This window comes from Nelumbo lutea, chromosome 7 (genome assembly GCF_056320005.1).
Source record: "Nelumbo lutea isolate HS-2025 chromosome 7, American lotus-T2T, whole genome shotgun sequence".
Lineage (NCBI taxonomy): Eukaryota > Viridiplantae > Streptophyta > Magnoliopsida > Proteales > Nelumbonaceae > Nelumbo > Nelumbo lutea.
The window spans coordinates 13,549,911-13,569,862 of record NC_142690.1 but is presented as its reverse complement, the minus strand read 5'-3'; the positions used below and the strand labels follow the sequence as shown (position 1 = coordinate 13,569,862).

Below are 19,952 nucleotides of genomic sequence, written 5' to 3'. Positions count from 1 at the left end.
CCTACCTAGAAATATATTATATTTTGTAATATATATATATATATATATATAGATAGATAGATAGATAGATAGATAGATAGATAGATACACACACAAACAAGTATTTGTATACGTGCTTTGCATATGATAAATTTTCTGAGGATGATAGTATATAATATATTTCTAAAATATTTTACATTTTTTTATATTTCTATATCTAGAAAAATTATTCTTATTTATCATATTTATTATGGTTCATTAACATAAAGATATGTCCAAATAAAATTCTTGCAAGGGTAACGAGAATTAATGAAATCCTTATTATTCTTATGCATTATGGTTCATTAATAAAATTAATCATTTTTATCAATGACCTTCATCAGAATTTTATTTGAATTCTCTTTACCTTTGTAAGAATTAACTTCTATATGATAAATCCAACTTCAGCTCCTTCAACTGCTAAAACCTTACAATGAACTGCAATAAAAAGTATCACTTACTCTTGTAGATATCATGACATCTAATGATGTGGGCTTTAAGGTAATGGAAATGAAAAATTAACCCACCATATAGTGGGAATAAATAAGAGAAAACCATCTGCTACCTTAATGATCAGGAACTAGACCAATGAAAATAGGTTTAAAATATTTTAAAAAATAAGAAAATAGTTTAAAAAATAAATTGTTCATCCATTTGCAAGTTGGAAATCTCTTCTTGTGGTTAATGTGACCCTACATTGGTTATTGAGAACATGTGATGTACTTTCAAGTTTCTTTTAATTTAACAAATGAAAGGGTAATTGTTAAAACTTCTTGTAAAATTTTTAATCATTGCTGAACACCCCCCCCCCCCCCAAAGTTTGGTAAAAGCAATGAACTTTTTGACACAACTTCAAGTAGACCCTCTATTAGAATTGTCTAACAAAAAGCACAAAAATATTGAAAATATCCATGTAATTACTTTTGACCAAAATGTTTATTTTTCAAAATTTCCCTTCATATCAATCACTACCCCAATCCCTTCATATCAATTACTACCGAATTAATTACAAAGCCACATCCTTCATAAATGTTTATATGGCATATGTTTTGTTCTTATGTTGCTTGATTGGCCATCTTTTGAGGGTTGGATTCCTTGGTTTTTTTGCATAAGCCCTTTTGTATTTTTTGCTCTCTCTCTCTCTCTCTCTCTCTCTCTCTCTCTCTCTCTCTCTCTCTCTCTCTCTTCTCTCTTATTTTGGCAAAATTTCCTTTATAAGCAAAGAAAAAAGAGCTACTCACAACCTCTTTTTGTAATTAATTCGGTATATATAATCATTTTTTAAAACTAATTACTTGAGTATTACAAGCACTTTAGGATAAATTCAGCATAGGGGCATGGCTTTTCACAAAAAGAAAAAAAATCTTGTACCCTTATAATATTGAATAGTTTACCTAATATATTAATAATCTTTATCAAGTGTTTATTAAATATTAATTAAGGATTAGAAAACATGTCTTAACCAACAATCCCTTGTCATGAACAATATTTGTATTAGTTTTAAATGTGTATTTTATTTATATCATCAATAAAAATATTTATTCTTTGTCAGACTTATTTTTCATTAACGCGGTTAATTAATATAGGTTTTAATGAAAGAATGAGAGTTATACCATAAATATAAAATTTAATGAGAGGGAATTGAGTGAGAAGAAATAAGGTAGTTCAAATTACATTTTGTTCCCTCACAATAGAGGGATCAAATTCAAAAAGGATCAATTGCTAAAACCTCCCCTGAATTTTTTGGTCATTGCTGAAACCTCCCTTGAAGTTTGGTAATTGCAATCACTTCCCCTGAACTTTTTGGCACAAATGCAAGTAGACTCCTTTATTACAATCCTCAAACAAGAGGCACAAGAATGTTGAAAATACCCATGTAGATACTTTTGACCAAAATGTTGATTTTCCAATTGTTTTCTTCACATCAATCACTACCCAAGCCTCTCCGGTCAGTCTCTCTTCTGAAATTGGTTTATATTCCAAAATTCCCCTTCATATCAATCGCTCAAAGGTAAAACTACAACTTTAAGCTATCTTTTCTTTATTGTTTATAAAGTTTCTATCAAGGTTTTAAAAACCGACCTAGAATTGGTACTGTTCTAGCCACTGATTTCCAAGTTGATTGTTTGATTGTCAATTGAAACTGACAACCCACTCAAACTTAAAAAAATAAAAAATAATTAAAATAATTAAGATAAAAAACATCCATTGAATGAGTCGAATGAGTTAACAATTCAACCAACCGGGTCAATGGGTTGCTGACCAAATGAATGGTTTTTGGTCAAGGATAGGGTTAAAGGTGAAACGGAACTAGTTGCCTTGATGATTCCCGAACTTAACAGTCCAATCATCTAAGTCAACAACAGTTCAAAAACACCGATTTGTATTATTTTCTATAGAAATCAACCTTAATAGTAACTACATAGGTATTTTGGACATTTTTGTACTTCTTATTAGAGGATTTTAACAAAGGGGGTCTACTTACAATTCTATTAGAAAGTTCAAGGGAGGTGATTGGAATTGCCAAATTTAAGGGGAGGTTTTCAACTAGGGATGAGCATGGGTTGGTCCAGTTCAATTCCATGGCAGAACCTAGAACCTACCCTATAGGATTTGGTTCTAGGTTTTGGAACCAGAACATGCCCTATGAAGGTCGGTTCTAGCCTTGGTGGTTCCAGGGTCGGTTCTAGGATTTACCCATGGAACTTGTTCTTTGTTTACTCTCACCCTTGAAAAAAAAAACATGTTTCTTAAAAAACTTGATTTTCAATAAATATGATATATATAGTTTAAAACTTATATTATCTTTTATTTATTAAATTGAGTAAGTTAATATGTAGATTATCATTATATGGTTCAAAACTTATAATTTGAATTTAAATTTTGTAAATATTACCTTTTAGATTACTTATTATACACGTTCAAATATTAACAGAAAAACAAATGATTAAATCACTTAAAGTAACTCAATGGTCAAGTGAGACCATGACCTTTGTAACTATGAGTGCTTGGGTTCAAATCTTTACATCTTCAAAAGTATTTTGGGGTTTAGATCAAGGCAGGTCCTATTCCAAAGTAGGTTCCACTAAGGCCAACCAGGGTCAATTTATCGGGTCAGTTTGAGCAAGGTAAACCCTAGGCTCCTGAAACCAGCCTGAGTGGGGATCGGTTCCAAGAATTTAGAACTAGACCCTACCCTGTAACAGACCGGGTAGGGCCAGTTCAAGGCCGGTTCAAGGTCGAGGCCATTCGGTTCTAGGTAGAACCTAACTGTTTGCTCACCCTAAGTTTCAGCTACATTTAGGGTTCATTTGGTTTGCTGGAATAGGGGTCTGGAATTGGAATCGGAATGGGTTATTCCGATTCCAACTGTTGGGTTGGGCGAAATAGGAATCCCATTTCCATTCTTACTGGAATGACATTCTCTTATTTGAGGGAATGGTCCTTCCCTGCCCCTCCCTTGGGAATGAAATCCCATTCTTGCTGATTTTAATTCTCATTCCCATTCCTGCCTAAACCAAACAGACTATGGGAGTGGACCATTCTAATTCCGATTCCAATTCCGACTACGAACCAAACGGGCCCTTAGAAACTTCAGGAGAAGTTTTAGAAATTTATCCATTCAAAAATGGGGGTATTCTAGTTAAGAGTAGGATTCAATGAATGTTAATGAGAGTTTATAACTTAAATATAACACTTAATGAAAGGGATTTGAATAAAAAGAAAATCGATTGTTCAAATTACAGTTTTTTCCTTTAAAAGTCAAATTCAAAACACTAGTTAATATGAATGGTTTTGGATTTTAAATAAAAATAAGGGAAATTTCCTAATAGGTACCTTAGTACTTTAGGCTGAGTGTGAATTTAGTACCTGAACTTTCAAAATGTGACAATTTAGTGCCTATCATTAACCTGTCGTTAGGTATTATGGGAAAAGACACAAATGCCCTTCAAGTATTATGGGAAAAGACACAAATGCCCTTCAAGTATCATCTAATTTTCTTTACCATCCATCAGCAACAATTGTGTAAGAAATGCCCTTCCAAATTTTTCCTCCAAAAACCGATGAGTGCTGAGATGCGTTTAACTCAAAGACTGATGACTCAATGTTTCTCATTGCTCTAAACTATTGTTCACCACCACTGGTCATCCTCTTCAAGCTCTCAAACAGCGGCGGTGCATAGCGCTCCCCATGGCCATTATTCTTTCTTTTTTTCTCCTCTCTCTATAGGAACAGTTGCTGTTTTGCCATTTTATACCCTCATGGTTCTGGCACCTAAAGCCGGTATTGATGAAGAAGTTAGCATGAACTTTGGAAACCTCTGCACTGCCAACTCTGAAGCCTTTCAGTCCAGCCTTCTCAATAAGCTCCCCTGCTGAAACTCCCTTGCCAGGAGGATTTCTGAACACCGATCCAGTAGTTCGTTCCCGCACAAGCTGAGACCATCGCCTCCTGTAAATAAAACCATATCCCATTGGCATCTCTGAGGAGAACAATGAAGAATTTAAGAAGAAAAAATTGAAATCTTGTTGACGCTCATTGGCTAATGCTGAAGGCAATAGACGAAATTTTACAACCACAATTGCCAAATCTTGCATCACTTGAAAGGGTGACATGCGGTACCCAAAGGCGGGATCACTTCTGTACAAAATTTGATGCCTCCCATCCACTGTAATGATCTCAACTGTATCAATGGCATCGACAGTTTCCTATATAATAAACATATAAAAGATTATAGACCCTCTCCACGCAGGTCGGAGCAGGATAACCTGTCCATTGGCTCCAACGTCCATGTAAGCAGCTCCACCTATGGTTCCATCCTCTCTAGAAGTCAATCCAGTTCAGAATAACACAACCTTCAAACCCAGAATCATCGAAAAGACAATTGGAGCCATTACCAACGATGATAAAAGGGATCCAACGCTCACAACAATATCTGGCATTTAGCGTTAAGAAGATGAACAACGTGCTTATTTTTAAGGGTAATTTTGACATTTTTGAAAGTCTTAAATCGCACATGAGGTCACGTGATATACATAACTGACGGTTCCATAACGGTAGGTAATAAATTATTGCATTTTGAAAGCTCAGGTAGTAGATTGTCACATTTTAAAGCTCAAGTACTAAATTGGCACTCAACCTAAAGTATAGGTACCTATTAAGAATTTTCCCAAAAAATAATTGCTACATTTGCTGAAATAGAACTTATATTAATAACTGCTATGCCAGCAAAATATATTATTTTTTGTTAAAATGGCAGCTGCTTTGTTTTAGAAAACAAAACCATTCACATTGACAATTTTAATAAAATTGTGAAGCAGCAGCAGGTCTCTAAATAAATGGCCCTTTGTTTGTGTATTACCTACCCTAGTTTGTGTATTACTACTCCATGCTTTGTAATCAGATGCCCTCTTAAAACAAGTGGAAAATGTGAAATTGTATGGATCCAAGGTTATTTTTAATTTCAAAAATAACCCCGGCAGATCTCATATCATGCGTACTTCTTGCTTATCAAACCAAGTTATAATTGGAAGATCTGGATCACATCCTCAAGAACTACCAATTTACGATGCAAATTTGGAGCCTAATGGAAATCACTACCAGATTCCCCATGGAAAATAATGAATCCATCACCAATTGGTGGTATAGGGCCGAGGAAGAGTGAATACACCTAATTCAAAACAAGTTCTGGGAAAGAACTGCTTTTCTATGTTGGCGCATAAGGCAATAAACCGAATCAAAACAATAGCCACAATCCAGGGCAGTTAATAGAAAAAGCAGCAGGGGTTTCCTGGAATACAATAGCTTTAACATGAAAACCTTGAATTTGGATTAGCTGAGTGCTTTATCTGTTCACCGGACTGTGGAATTAATGATGAGGTTTCATGCCGGTAATAAATTCATGGCACTCCATATATTTAGTACTGACATGAAACTTTATCATTGGTTATACAACTCAATGAACAGCTAAAGTGTTCTGCTAAACTTTGTTCGAAAACTTCAGGAAGTAAACTTGCGAAACCAAGGGCATGGGTTAAGTGAAACCCGTGTCAGGAAGGAACAATTAAAACCAATTGTGATGCCCCAAGAGGAAGCAATGTAATATGCTCGATTGGATGTATAGCCAGGGATCACGGAGGTAGAACCATTCGGGCATAAACAGGTCCAATTGGAGCCACCTCCATCAGTGCAGCCAAGTCTTGCCTCTCTAGAAGCCCACAGGCAGGGTCGGAAGCAGGAAATTTTTGTAAGGGAGGCCAAAACTTAAATGAAGGTATGGATGGACCCGTAGGGGAGGCCAAACATTGAGGTAAAGAGTGGGGGAGGAAAAAATTTACATAGAAAGTTGTAATATAGTTGAGATTTTCTGAACCACAGGGGGGGCCATGGCTCCCCTGGTCCCCCCTGGCTCCGCCCCTGTCCACAGGGTTGCAGTGCGCACAACTTTCTAGCAACAGGATTTGGATCGAAGGTGATTCCAAGCTAATCAGAGACAGCCTCCTCAACAGCTCACCCCCCACCATAGAAGTTCTTGACAGTAGCCATTGAAAGAGTGCCTTAGCATCAGAGAAGATAGATCTCTCTGGATTGCGCACTCCCATACTTGAAGAGAGGGAAATCAAGCAGCAGATTGGTTAACTAAGCTAGTAGCTCCCACGAGTTCTCCCCAGAGTTAACTTGGGGAAACTAGGTATATTTTTGGAATAAAAACTGGGAAGTATGTCATTTTAGAACCTTCTGTTCATTTTAATTAAGAGATCATCTAACCATTTCTACATGGAAATATAAATGATTCCTTATAAAAGATTGATTAAGTGAAGTGGTTGCAACCGATAAGGATTGTTTTAATAAAACACAAACCAAAAGATAGTTTTCAATAAATATATCGAACTATAGAAGGAGTGTCCAAGTAAATAACCCTAAAATAAACAACATTTTGGGTAGATTCATCAATTGCTTATATCTATAATCAATAAACAATTATCTGTCATTTATCTCTAATTCATCACCACTGCAATATAATATACAGTTGCTAGGAGTTCATAGAACTTATTTTGGAAACAACATGGCATGTGCTTGTCACGGGTTACAGTGGCTTATGCGCATGAAATGGGATTCTGGACATACGACTGGCACGTGGAGACACGTGCTTCCTAAATGTAAGCAAAGGGAAGGTAAAGGAATGATTAAAAATAACCTGAAATTCAAACAGCACCTTGCATAATCAAGCTATGGAATTAAGTATTAAAATGGTTATTCATTTCTAATCATGTTTTTTTTTTATATGCATGGTTACAGTAATACAAGGTATTCTTTCCTCTATGTAGACTTTGTAATTAGGAATACAACTTAACCAAGTCTGAAATAGTTCAGATGGAGATGGGTCGGGTAGGGTCGGGTTAGGATTATGGTTAGGGGTTCAGCACTTCAGAAATAAAAGTAATAGTCACAAAATAATCTGACTGACTTTCACCCCTATTTGTATTATGGGTCAGCATATAAAATAATAGCCACAAGATAATGTAATTGTCCTGTATTTTCCCATGTACAGAAATAAAAGTAGTCTTTTTTAGCCACATATGAAGTGGGGCTATTTATCTGAAACTTGCCATGAGGAATGGGAGTTATGGGAATCTTGTATGAACATGATTCTGATCTTATTTTTGTCTAAACAGGTTGATCTCAATTAGCAAGATTTTAGGTTTCAGCTGAAATTTCATCCATTTTGGACCCAATATCTGAAATAAATTTTCAAAAATTTTGGAAGTTTGAGAGACTATTTTTTTCACATTTTTGAGAAATTTTTCTTTGGTTAATTATCATAACTGGAAAAAAAAAAAACAAGATTAATATTATTATATTTATATATGGTCTATGCTTCATAAGCTGGATGGTTGCTTATTCGGCCAATTCAATCAGAAACTTCAAAAATTTTTTACACAATTCATCCAGATAGATGGTTTAATTTTATCATAAATTAAACCAATACAGATGATGGTTTAACCAGGGTATGATATAGTACTCTTATCAATTAGTCACTTATTCTTATTATTCTGAAGTGTTTGATAAAATTTTGTTGATTAAGACTCCAAATTACTCTTTGATCATGACCCATATTTGATATATATAAAAAAAGAGACATTTTCGTCACTGCTTCAGTCTTAAGATACTAGTTTATTTGGACATATATATACAATTAAATGGGATTAGGGAGGAATTATTGACTGTTTTGATTTAACAAAAACACATTATCGTTTTCTTGATACACCAATCAAACCAATACAATAAAAGAAGTCAGATTTCTTTTATTTTTTTTAATACTTATTCTCTCCTGATTATCTCCACCATTAGAGCTAGAATGTGAATAGATTAGATGGTTGATCGGAGGCGGAGGCTATATATATATGCTCGTCTTGAGTCTTAATTTCCTGTCAAACTGTGATAACTCAAGCAGTTAGCCCGAAGTCCCAATCATGTTATCACTTTCTCCTCAGTTTTCAATCCTTAAGTGGCCATCAGAAGCTGATACAAGCCCTGAACAGAAGAGCTGGATGAGCGACAACCCTTTTGTGAACTGCAGCTTCAGAGAAAAACAAGCTTCAGAATCATTCTTTCTCTTTACTTCGTCTCGACCAGAAGCTGAGTGCAATGAGTTCAAGTCTTGTGGAACAACTAGCAGGGATCCTGCAATGGTTAAGAAATTGAATCACAATGCTAGTGAACGTGACCGTCGGAAGAAAATGAACAGTCTCTACTCCTCCCTCCGCTCGCTTCTTCCAGAGACTGACCAAACGGTATTGACATAATTAACACTTCATTAATTTTTGGTTATGTTTATAGCTAGATGTGTAGTTGTAACGATTTTAATTGGGTCAACTGCGAATGCAGGCGAAACAAAGCATTCCGGCCACTGTTTCTCGAGTACTGAAATACATTCCAGAGCTCCAGAAGAGAGTCGAGAGGCTGAAACAAAGGAAACAAGAGATATTATCAAGTATTACTAGACATGGAGATCACAACCATCAGGAGAAGAGAAGAAAAGCCACGGTTCAGACGTCTTCGCCTACTGTTTCGGCGAGTCGCGTCGGTGATGGGGAAATTGTGATTCAAATTTGTGCAGTTAAGGTCAAGAAAATCCCACTCTCTGAAGTTTTGCTTCATTTGGAGCAAGAGGGTCTTCAGGTCTTGAATGCTTCAGCTTTTGCCACACTTGGGGAAATGGCCTTCTACAATCTTCATCTTCAGGTTCTACTTCTCTATTTTGTTCATCCTTTCTTTTTACCCATTTTTGCTTCTTCAGTCTTATTTTCAAACAAAATTTTTTGCTATTCTAGTTTTGTTCAAAATGGGAAAGAAAAATGAATGTAAAATATATTGCTAAGACTTCAGAGTGCAATTAGTTCGGATGCCCATGAACCCATCTGCGCTATAATTGGATTGTTTCAACTATTTGATCAACCGACTTCTCCATATATTTTAGGGGTTAGCTCGAGGAGTTTCTCTTTGCTATTTCTTTTTTTTTTTTTTTTTTCCGAGAAAAGGCCCAAGGATGCAACTCTTCTAAACTCTTTGTTTCCTTCGTGGAATTTGGTGGAACAGGTGAGAGAAAGCCAAGGAGTGGAGTGTGAGGTATTGAGTCAGAAGCTAATGTCAATGTATAACAGCTGGGAAGAGTAGTTTTTTAATTTTGTATTTTGCTTTCACTGTATATATTTTAAAACAGGGGAGTGGTTCTAATCAAGCCAAAGTACTTATGGAAAAGACAAATAATGATCACCACTTTGAGATCCAACAACATTTCATGTTTGGAATTTATAAATTGGAATAAATTCCAGTACTGTCTAGGGAATATATGTTGATTATTAATCAATGACTTCATTTTCAAAATCTAATTAGTTTTAATTTAATTATCTTTTCATGCTCATGCTAGGGCCTGAAAAGAACAGAATGACCCAAAAGGATTCATGTAGCAAGCCCATATAGTTGGGACAAAGGCTTAGATAATTATGATGATGAAGAATTAATCGTAACTTAATTAATCATAAGAGATTTATAATGAATCTGTTAGTTTTCCCATAAAAAATTATTAATATTCTTTTCTACGTAATATAAAAAAAATGATTCAACAAGGTGTAAAATAAGCAACGATTGAAGCATCCATAGTTTAGTAATGAATATAACAATAGAACGAAATGATAAAAACAGGATACATGTAGCCAATCCTAATATAGATGGGACAAGGTTTAGATGATGATGATGATGAAACTCAATAAAACATAATCCTAATCATAAATTTAGAATCTGAATATGCAATTAGCATTTAGAAGTTGGGTTAGATTTAGGGTAGAAATCGGATTGGATTCAGATAGGATCCAGCTACATCCAAGTTCAATCTGATTATTAGAAAACCAAATTCAAATTCAATCCAAAATTCAATGTCTATGATCATATTGGGATCCTATGGGGTAGTTCTTTTCACTATCTTTCAAATTATAAGGTGTATATCTTTATTTATTTATTTATTAATTTGTATCTGACTATCTATATTATACATAACTGCATACACACTCACACACACAATATATATATATATATATATATATATATATATATATATATATATATATATATATATATACTGATTATTAAGCGGATGCAGTTTTAAAATCCAAATCGGATCCATTTAGGTAAATGAACCACCGAATATGAAATATCAGATCAGGCCTTGGAATTTTAAGAATCTATTGACAACTTAAGTTAAGCTGGGTTTACATTTCTTGATCGGCCCAACCCATGTTGCGTCCTAATAATTGGCATTTCCTGCTAAGTGCTAACTTATGTAGGCCTATAATTGGGTCAGGTTTGGGCCAGGTCCGAGTTTCCTAATACAGTAATACCCAACAAAGAAGAAACTACAGTACCCGGCCCGGATATTTTAGTAGCAGGTACAGAGAGAGCTGATTCTCTTATTAATCGGCCCAGACTTATTCTCTTTTTAAGGCCCAATTAAAACTAGTCAAAAGTTAAAAATCTGTAATATTATGAACTCATTTAGAACCAGATCAGTAATAACATGCAAATGTCAATTTTGCATAATTAAAACTAGCAAAAACATTCATGGATTGACAAATTTGGGTTTCGACATCAATTTGGATCCATCAGGTCCATATCATGTCCCTTAACCCGTACCAATCCATAGAGAAAGGAAATGAGGGATTTAATGGAAAAGAGAGACTTTATAAATATTAACTATTGGAGAGAGAGAAACCAATACAAGGGTTGTAAAGGTTTTCTTACCTTTTCCTTCCTTTCCCTATATTTTCCTTCAAACCAAACATAGCCTTATATCTTCTGTCAAGTTGTAAGTCTATAGATTTTCAACATACTACCTCAACCCAAATGATTCGCATCCTTCCCTAACTCTTTTGGAACTTTCAATTTATAATCAGATCATTCCTCACTAATAGCCTATTTTCTAGCCACTTCGGTGCATTGTATTCTCTAATCTCTAGAAAAAATTCTAAGAACACTTGTAATTCACTAATTTGTAAATTTTCAACTATCAGATTCAGCGTTTCTGCATTTTGTCACACGTATCCTCTTCATATAATATATGATATTTTTATATTATATTTATATGATTTTTTTTTTATAAAATACATTATAGAATTACGTTTTATATTGTAGTATTATTACATTTCTACCCATTGATAATAGATAGAGCGAAATTTTTAGTTTTACTTAATACTCTACCCATTTCATGGTGTTATCATGGAACTCTACAAAACTGTAGGGTGGCATTTGATAAATCTGAAATTCGAAAAGTTAAAAAGATATTAAAAGTGTCAGAAATCTGAAAAGAGATATAGTTGCTTTACGACTTTTTAGAGGCTCTGAATAAAGAATGTTGTTTGTGTTGGATCAAACTTTCAGTATCTGAAATTTATTGATTTTACTATTTTATCCATAAATTAGATTATTTGGTAATTTTGAGTTCAATTTGTACTATTTCATAAAAATAATTTATTAAATTCAAAATAATATTGAAAATTATAAATAAATTATGAAAATAAAAAATATTAAAATAAGAAAAATTGAAAATACATATAAATTTATAAATTAAAAACAATTTATTAAAAGTTAAAATAATAATGAAAATAGTAATAAAATCCACAAAGCAATGGAAAAATATTTAATAATTAGAAAAATAATATCTTAAAACTTATATATTTAATAATTAATAAATGTTAAAATAACTAATACAAATAAAATCTATTCAATGGAAAAGAAAGATGAATACAATAAAAAATGTAACTGCAACAACAATTAAGAGGGATTCTCAGTAGTCGTCAGTATTCCCTCAAACTACTATCGTTAGACTTGAATGCAATGATTCCGGTTTTGCCTGCCCATGATCCCACGTCGTCTTCACTGTTGAGAGTTGTAGCAGCTGTCGAGAGTTGCAATGGTTGTCGAGAGATTGCTGCTGTAGAGAGTTGCAGTGGCTATCAAGAGTTGCAGTGGTGAGAAATTGCCGTTGTTGAGAGTTGCAGTGGTTGTCAAGAGTTACAGTGGTGAGAGATTGCCATTGTTGAGAGTTACAGTAGCTGTCAAGAGTTGTAGCGGCAAGAGATTGACGTTGTTGAGAGTTACAATGGTTATCAAGACTTGCAATAGCAAGAGATTGACGTTGTTAAGAGTCACAGTAGTGATTGAAAATGAAAAACAGAGGATGGAAGCCATGGGTCCTCAAAAGAAGAAGAAAGAAAGAAGAGAGAGAGAGAGAGAGAGAGAGAGAGAGAGAGAGAGAGAGAGAGAGAAGGTTGGAGGAATCACTCACCACTATTAGTTTGCCGAAGGAGTCACTTGCCGCCACTAGTTTACTGGAGAAACACAAGCATGTCTTTAATTAAAGGTATTTTGGACTTTTGGCCAAGTCTAGAACGCATATGAATGCGTTCAATGCCTGGCCTGGGTCTTATTATTTCAAATCTAGAAATAATTTTTAAACCTAAATTTAGATATACTAGCAAACACCTTTAGCGTCTGAAAAGAAACATTTTCAGGCTTCAAAGGTTGGAAAAGTATTATCAAATGCCACCTAAATGTTATAATTTTAGCATTGTAATGCTGCATGGTGTAGTAAACGGAACATCTCAACCCAATCCAATTAATGAAAACTGAAGTCCAATTAAATTTCAAGATCTTTGATCAAATTCGGATTTAAATTCAATCAGAGTTTAATTAATGTAGCATCCTCACACTTTCCTAGAAGTTCAAACCACTTCCATAGCCTGTATGCCCTACATCCAGTGAAATGTGGGGTGCAAAATGAATGCAACCATTACAGTTTCAGTGCTCATAAATTTCTCAAAACTATAATATAATGGTTGTTAGTATTAATCTATACTATATATAAAAGTGTGAATGCAATGTGAAACTTTTTTGGACTAAAATTACCCTCTACTTCTTTGTTTGAAAACGGGTATAAAAGCCATTTCATTAGAACTTTAATGGCTACTAAAATCCTATAATTGTGTATTCAATCCATCTCTAATGGTAAGGTTGAAAATATAACTTCAATTAATTATTACTTCCCACCTTATTAAATCCCATTTTATATTATTAAATGAGATATGTGTCAATATTTTTAACAATATAAGCCCATATATTTTAAAACTAACTCAAAAACAAACCATTTTTAATCCAAGTGGTGGCTAACAATTCAATCATATGAATCAAATTGATCAACCTATGAAGTGATAATTAGGTAATAAAATCTTTAAAATAGAAATAAATATAGAAGCTTATAAAAATTGTAGAAAAATTAGACACATTTATAATACTTTTATTAATCAAATTAAAAAAAATAAGTGTAATAAACAAGAATTTTTTATTGGCAATGAAAATGAAATACATAATTTAGAAGTGGCCAAAAATGAATTTTACTATTCGGAAAAGATCAATAGTTCAAATTTTTGGTCTAACATGTTAACCTTTAATGTTATAAATAAATAATAAAATTTAATAAAATATAAATATACAAAAATAAAAAGCACATAAATTTTGCAAAAAAACATCTAGGCACATGCATAATACTATATATTTATCATATTAAACAAAAAGTAATTAATATGACATACTAGAATTATTTTTACACACAAAAATACAAAAAAGTTATTGAAAAAATTAAACACATCTATAATTATATATTTACACTACTATTGTGGAACTTTCTTTTGACTAAAGTACTCATTTTTGAATTTAGTCCCTACTTAATTATGAGGTTTAAATTGCAAATTGAACTACTATTGTTCACTCCATTCAATTTTCTCTATTTAAATCTTACATTTTTTTTGATAAATGAAGAAAGAAAAATATATACCAAAAGGATTAAATATTATAAAAAAAAAAGAATCTTGCCAAACAAGTAGACTTATCAATGATACTTAAAACTTCACAATTCAATCAAATTATCACATATTTGTATGAAGTGTTTATGTAAGCAGATTTGGATTTTCAATCTGCATCCGATTAATAATAAAAAGCATAAAATATATATATAAAATAAAAAAATAAAAATACATAAATTTTATAGAAAAAAGAATATAATACCATTATCATTATCACCGTCTAGAATTACCATTATCGTTATCATTTGCACGTACACACTTAGTAGTATCAATAAAAGTATAAAAAATGATTAAAACAATAAGATTTTCAATGTACCTCACCATATTTATTAGGTACTCCTAATTCATTTAATTCTTTGAATTCCTGTATGGCCCCATAATAATAAATTAAAACCCAGTTTCTCAAGGTTAGGCATCTATAATTTCATATTTGTGGTCCGGTTTACTTAATTCATGTATATACTTTTATCATTTTTAATCAAGGATGAAAGTTAATTAGCTCAATTGGTATTAATGTCTGGTAGGTTAGAATCCACACTGGGAAATCAAAAACCACTGATTCATGGAAAATGTATAAATTGTATTAGTTTTATATAAGTGCTGTTTTCGGTAAAAGTCAAAATTTAGAGGTGGACTGGATCTATTGAGTTGCTTGATATGTTTTAATTAATTCGTTCTTCTGAGGAAACCCATGTGATACCAACTACCGAGTCTAGGTTAGGCTCTACAGGGAACCCAAGTTTTGACCGTACCCAGTTTTATGTTTATCAATTAATGGAGTCATTCACTAGCTTGCCATGAAGATGGGCATCAAGTTCTTGAGTCCTTCATCAATCTCTCTCTCTCTCTCTCTATTATCTGGTCACCCAACTTCAAGCGGTTTATGATCTTCATTGAATTAGGCCTGGTCCTTGTTCTTCAGATTTCTTAATGTGTCCTGATCTAAACCGTGTTGGGTATCTTCATTCTTCACCATGTCGGCCAGAAACCAGAAGCTACTCTTTTTTCAGCAATTAATGAATGAGACAAAGAGGGCATCCGTCTGTTCTTATATCCAGCTTGAAAAGATGGCGATGAATAGGAAGTGCCAACACGTTAGGAAGACCAATTGGATAGGGGAAATTTTCTTAGCCAAGTGTTAAGCAAGAACAGACGTCGATAGATGATTGCTATACTTGGGCATTCCACACGTCTTATGATATTCAACATAATAATAAATGAGTCGGGCGGAAAGCAAGATCCACGAAAGAACTAGTCCCATACAAAGAAATTTGATGTGGGCGCTTCTGAAGTCTGAGGACAGAGTACCCATGCATGGTAGGGTCCAGTGATCATATATAACTTGCCACCTGGCTACCCATAATCGATTTAGTTCCAAACAAGACACTGGCCTTGCCAAAATCCAGTACAACCAGAGGGGTAGCTACCAGCTGGTAGGACCCATCCAATAGTTGGTCGCATACCTCAAACATGTGACATGTGGCAAGTTAGGGCCCCCCAGCTTTAGCCTTCCCATAATAAACTAATTCTGGGAGGCGTAAAAGGAAGAGAAATCACTAATAATCACCCAATTAACACTCAAACTGATCCAATGATTTTCAAAATCATTGATCGAACACCTGAAAAATCTTAGGCCACGTACACACCTCTGCTGGGTAGAGCTCGTCGGCCGGCCGGTAGCATGCATGTACCATGAGATGTGCTGATGCAAACGATAAGCACGAGTTGTAGCAACCAGCAAGCAAAACTGCTAGACCAATATTGGATGAACGATCGAATCCTCAGGCTATTTCACTTTCACGTTTGCGCATTTGCTTCCTTTCTGGGCGACTGGGCGTGCTAGCGCACACCAACTTGAAACTCTCGAAGCAAAGATTATTGTAAAACAACTTGAGGGAAGCAGAGTGGCAGACCTGAACAGTAAACTGAGGCACAAGTGGTAAAGCGAGACAGATCAACTCGACCCAACTCAGCAATTTTTCTGGATCCATCAAATTTGATGCCAGAAGGAAGCTGCACAAATCCCAAAAAAATGGTTGATTTTGGAATCCTATGGAGAACCAAAACTGATTGTTTCACTTCCACTACTTCTGTGTGTTCTGACCCCCCAAAATCCGCTGTATCCAAACACAGCCAAGAGAACATGGAAACAGGGAAATATGGTTCTGAATTTTATTAGTTTATCAACATTATGTCTATGCAAGTATTTCACAAACTGAATTTGAAATTAAAAGAACGAATGTATATAAGATTTCATGAACAAGCAACTAAAGTACTAATAACCAGTTTCGTAGGCGAGACACAGAGATTAATATTAAAGCAAGCTATTCATCAATAACCAACATGACAATATATAATCCCTTGTTCCCATCAATGGATTTATAATTTGTACAAGTTTTTACACTTCAGAAGGTTAAAACAAGAAGAAAAAAAAAAAATTTAATTGGATTCAGCAAAAGAAAGAACTCATTTTCTATGTCCTTAATCATCATCCAATAAAATTTTGTATCAAAAGAAAGAGAAAGAAACAATTCATTAGCACCCCTCCTCTTTTAATTTCCTCTCCAACCCTAAAAGCCTGCATGGGGAAAACCTCGCCTTACGCTCTGAAATGGTTTCAAGCTTAGGCGACCATGTCTGTTCTTTAGATCCAACCAACTGATCATAGTGTTTCTGCAACTCGGGCGTGCTGCACAGAAAACTGTTACCTGGGCTAGCACACCCTTGTTCTTTACCTTTTAAGATGAGCTTCGTTATGAACTCCGGCACCACCTTGATCAACACCCGCCCATTGGCAGCCTTCACATATTCGAACGGCTGCTGGCCGAAGTTTATGGGTGCAGGTTTAGGACTCGAGCCCAAGGCAGCGAGCGACGCAGCTGATAAGATCTTGCAGGCAAACCGGTCAATTGGGAGAACAAAATACGTCTCGCCTGTCATTAGCTCATCCTCAATTGTCAGTGCAGGTATCGGCTTGCCAATGTAGAAGGAGTTCGCATGGCAAACTATTCTGTCGGGGAACTCGAACATAATTTCTCCGGCTAACTGCTTTCCGGTGAGGATTCGGGTGGTTCCTTCCCAGAATACTAGCTTCACCGTTGACTTGGGATTCGAATTGGTGGGATGACAGCAAGGAGAGATTGCATTGCCCATGTTGGATACTGTGTCGACAGATATAGAGATTCAGATTGAGAAGAGTAGTAGAAGTAGTAAGTTCTGTGGGTTGCAAGGGAGGAGACTCGGTTATATACAAAGGAGGATCGATTCTGTTCTAGGTTTTGACTTGGAAAGTCGATCCAGGGTTCATTTCTTGTACTTGTTTTACGGTCGGTGGTCAGCCAAGCCGGCGTTGAACAACTTATTAAGTGGGGTGGCCACAGCTCTCGTTTGGTTTGATTATTAACAAACCAAACGCCACCCTTCACATTAATTCATTAATTAGAAAAATCTTTTTCAGAAATGGAGCTTTTTTTTTAATTTTTTTTTCATTTTCGTTTTTTTTTTTAATGTTTTTGTTGGGTTTGTAGGGACTAAATCCAGTGTTTCCTAATATTGACATGCATGAATGAGCTTGAGATGTAATGTTGCATTGACTTTGACCATGCATCAATCCCATGTATCTTGCCTGATCTGAGAGGATGCATGGTTGGACCGTTCAAGATATAGACTTGTGTTTTCATTTTTTTTTTATGGTTGACCTTTCTCCTTACGTTATGGGGGACGTATTGTTTGGATGATCATTTATGCTTTTCTTTGTTTTAATGTCAATTTGTTCATGGGTTTACTACATATTTTGAAGAAAAAAAGCTATTCTTATATATTAATTTTGATCATTATAATTAAAAGCGATATACAATTTATAAAAATTAATAACATGAGGAGACAATGGTCGAAAATCCCATGGTTTTTAAAACCGATTCAGAGATCGAACTGGTCAGGGGTCCGATTATCGGGTCGAATGGTCCGACAGTTCGAATCGAATGGTTGGCTCATTCTGATAAAAAAAATAAAAAAATAAAAAATGATCAAAACTGTTCAAACGATTAACTGTCTGATTCAACAGTTTGCTGACCAAAATCAACAATTTTTTTTTTAAATCTAATTTTGGGGAAAAACGATTCCCGGTTTTCCCAGTCCAATTTTGAAAACCATGGAAAATCCAAATCATGCAGCCACATTCTCTCTCTATTAACTTATCAAAATTAATTTGTGAGCTAAATGCTTGGATCTTGTCCCTTGAGCCTCTTGATTCAAAGTTGGGTCAGCTCCGAGCCCATCCAAATTAATTAAACAATTGGGAATTCTTGCTCTGATTGTCAAGAAGCTAGCCTTGGACCACACATTTGGGATTGCGTAAATTAAGCTCTAATATACGCCTTATTGCTTCAAAGAAGCACTTGCCTGGATCCTTTAGGCATTTTTTGACAAAGGAGGAAACCGTTATTGGTATACAATGGAAGGTCTAATAGTTTTTAGCTGTTGTTGATAGTAACCTCCATCAGTTTACAGGAAATAGCTTCTAGGAAGTACCAATATTTCCATTGCTTATAATTTGTGGAGGAAGAATTCTGTATAGTCTTCACAATCATCTAATAAAATAGCTATATATAACTAGCTATGATGAACTTCAATGAAATTTGTAGACAAATTAAAGACCTAATATCCATATTTAAAATACAAATTTATTATCAAAAGTAATTACTTTTCCCTTAAAGTATGTATGTATATATATGTATGTATGTATATATATACTCGATTAGTAACAAAAAAATATATCTATGATAAATAATTTATAATTTTTTTTCTATGAAATTCTCTTTGCTTTAATTGTGCTTATATAATGGTTTACTCTTAAAATAAACACTTGTGTTGCCTTGAGTATGCATTTTTTCTATGAAATTCTCTATGCTTTAATTGTGCTTATATAATGGTTTACTCTTAAAAATATATCTTGTATTACATTCTTTTCCAATTAAGATAAAAAAGAAGTTTCTTTATATTCTTTGCTTATGTTATTAATAGATTATATAAATGGTTAATTAAATAAGTATAAAAATAAAATGAAAACCATAACTTTTTTTGGAAAATTGGCTTTGCATGGTAATACAAAAAAAAAAATCATAATTCATCTTTTATAAAACTCTCGTTAATAACAAAATCCATTTTAGAAGTAGTTGGGCAGAAGTTGAACACAGAGAGAACTTCGTAGGCACAAGTCCCCATTGGAGGAATTTTTTTGACAAAGACTTTGATCCACATTCCCTAATTGTAAGTGAAAAACTAGAAGTGCCCCATATCAGTAATTTCCCTTTAAAAGAAATACAAAGGATCGATGCTCCTATCTCTTTTGTAAAGGAAACAGTAAGCTGCTAATTAGGAGAGAGTGCCTAGTTTATAGCAAATGAATGTAGCCAAATCACCAACCTAAAGCAGAACGATTGGAATTTGAGATCTAAGGTATGATCTCTTGAGTCCACTTGTAGCAAAGGCCAATATACCCTAATTAATTAATTACAGAAC

General features: G+C 34.2%; 2 protein-coding genes across 2 annotated transcripts; one reads left to right on the top strand and one right to left on the bottom strand.

Moving 5' to 3' along the window:
• The first annotated feature begins 8,400 nt into the window (after window positions 1-8,400).
• Window positions 8,401-9,469, top strand: LOC148845192 (transcription factor ORG2-like). Its single transcript, XM_088956270.1, has 2 exons — window positions 8,401-8,813; window positions 8,908-9,469. The coding sequence occupies exons 1-2, from the start codon at window positions 8,493-8,495 to the stop codon at window positions 9,379-9,381; spliced, it is 795 nt and encodes a 264-aa protein (XP_088812396.1). The 5' UTR covers window positions 8,401-8,492; the 3' UTR covers window positions 9,382-9,469.
• Window positions 9,470-16,967: 7,498 nt separating this feature from the next.
• LOC148845191 (uncharacterized) lies at window positions 16,968-17,585 on the bottom strand. The gene has a single exon (XM_088955854.1). The coding sequence runs from the start codon at window positions 17,583-17,585 to the stop codon at window positions 16,968-16,970; it is 618 nt and encodes a 205-aa protein (XP_088811980.1).
• Between the last annotated feature and the right edge of the window lie 2,367 nt (window positions 17,586-19,952).

Excerpts from the sequence above, each read along its gene's own strand:
- LOC148845192 (XM_088956270.1), top strand. The coding sequence starts at position 8,493 with ATGTTATCACTTTCTCCTCAGTTTTCAATCCTTAAGTGGCCATCAGAA. Across the intron at positions 8,814-8,907 it reads TTCCAGAGACTGACCAAACG|GCGAAACAAAGCATTCCGGC; the intron begins GTATTGACATAA and ends CTGCGAATGCAG.
- LOC148845191 (XM_088955854.1), bottom strand. The coding sequence starts at position 17,585 with ATGGGCAATGCAATCTCTCCTTGCTGTCATCCCACCAATTCGAATCCC.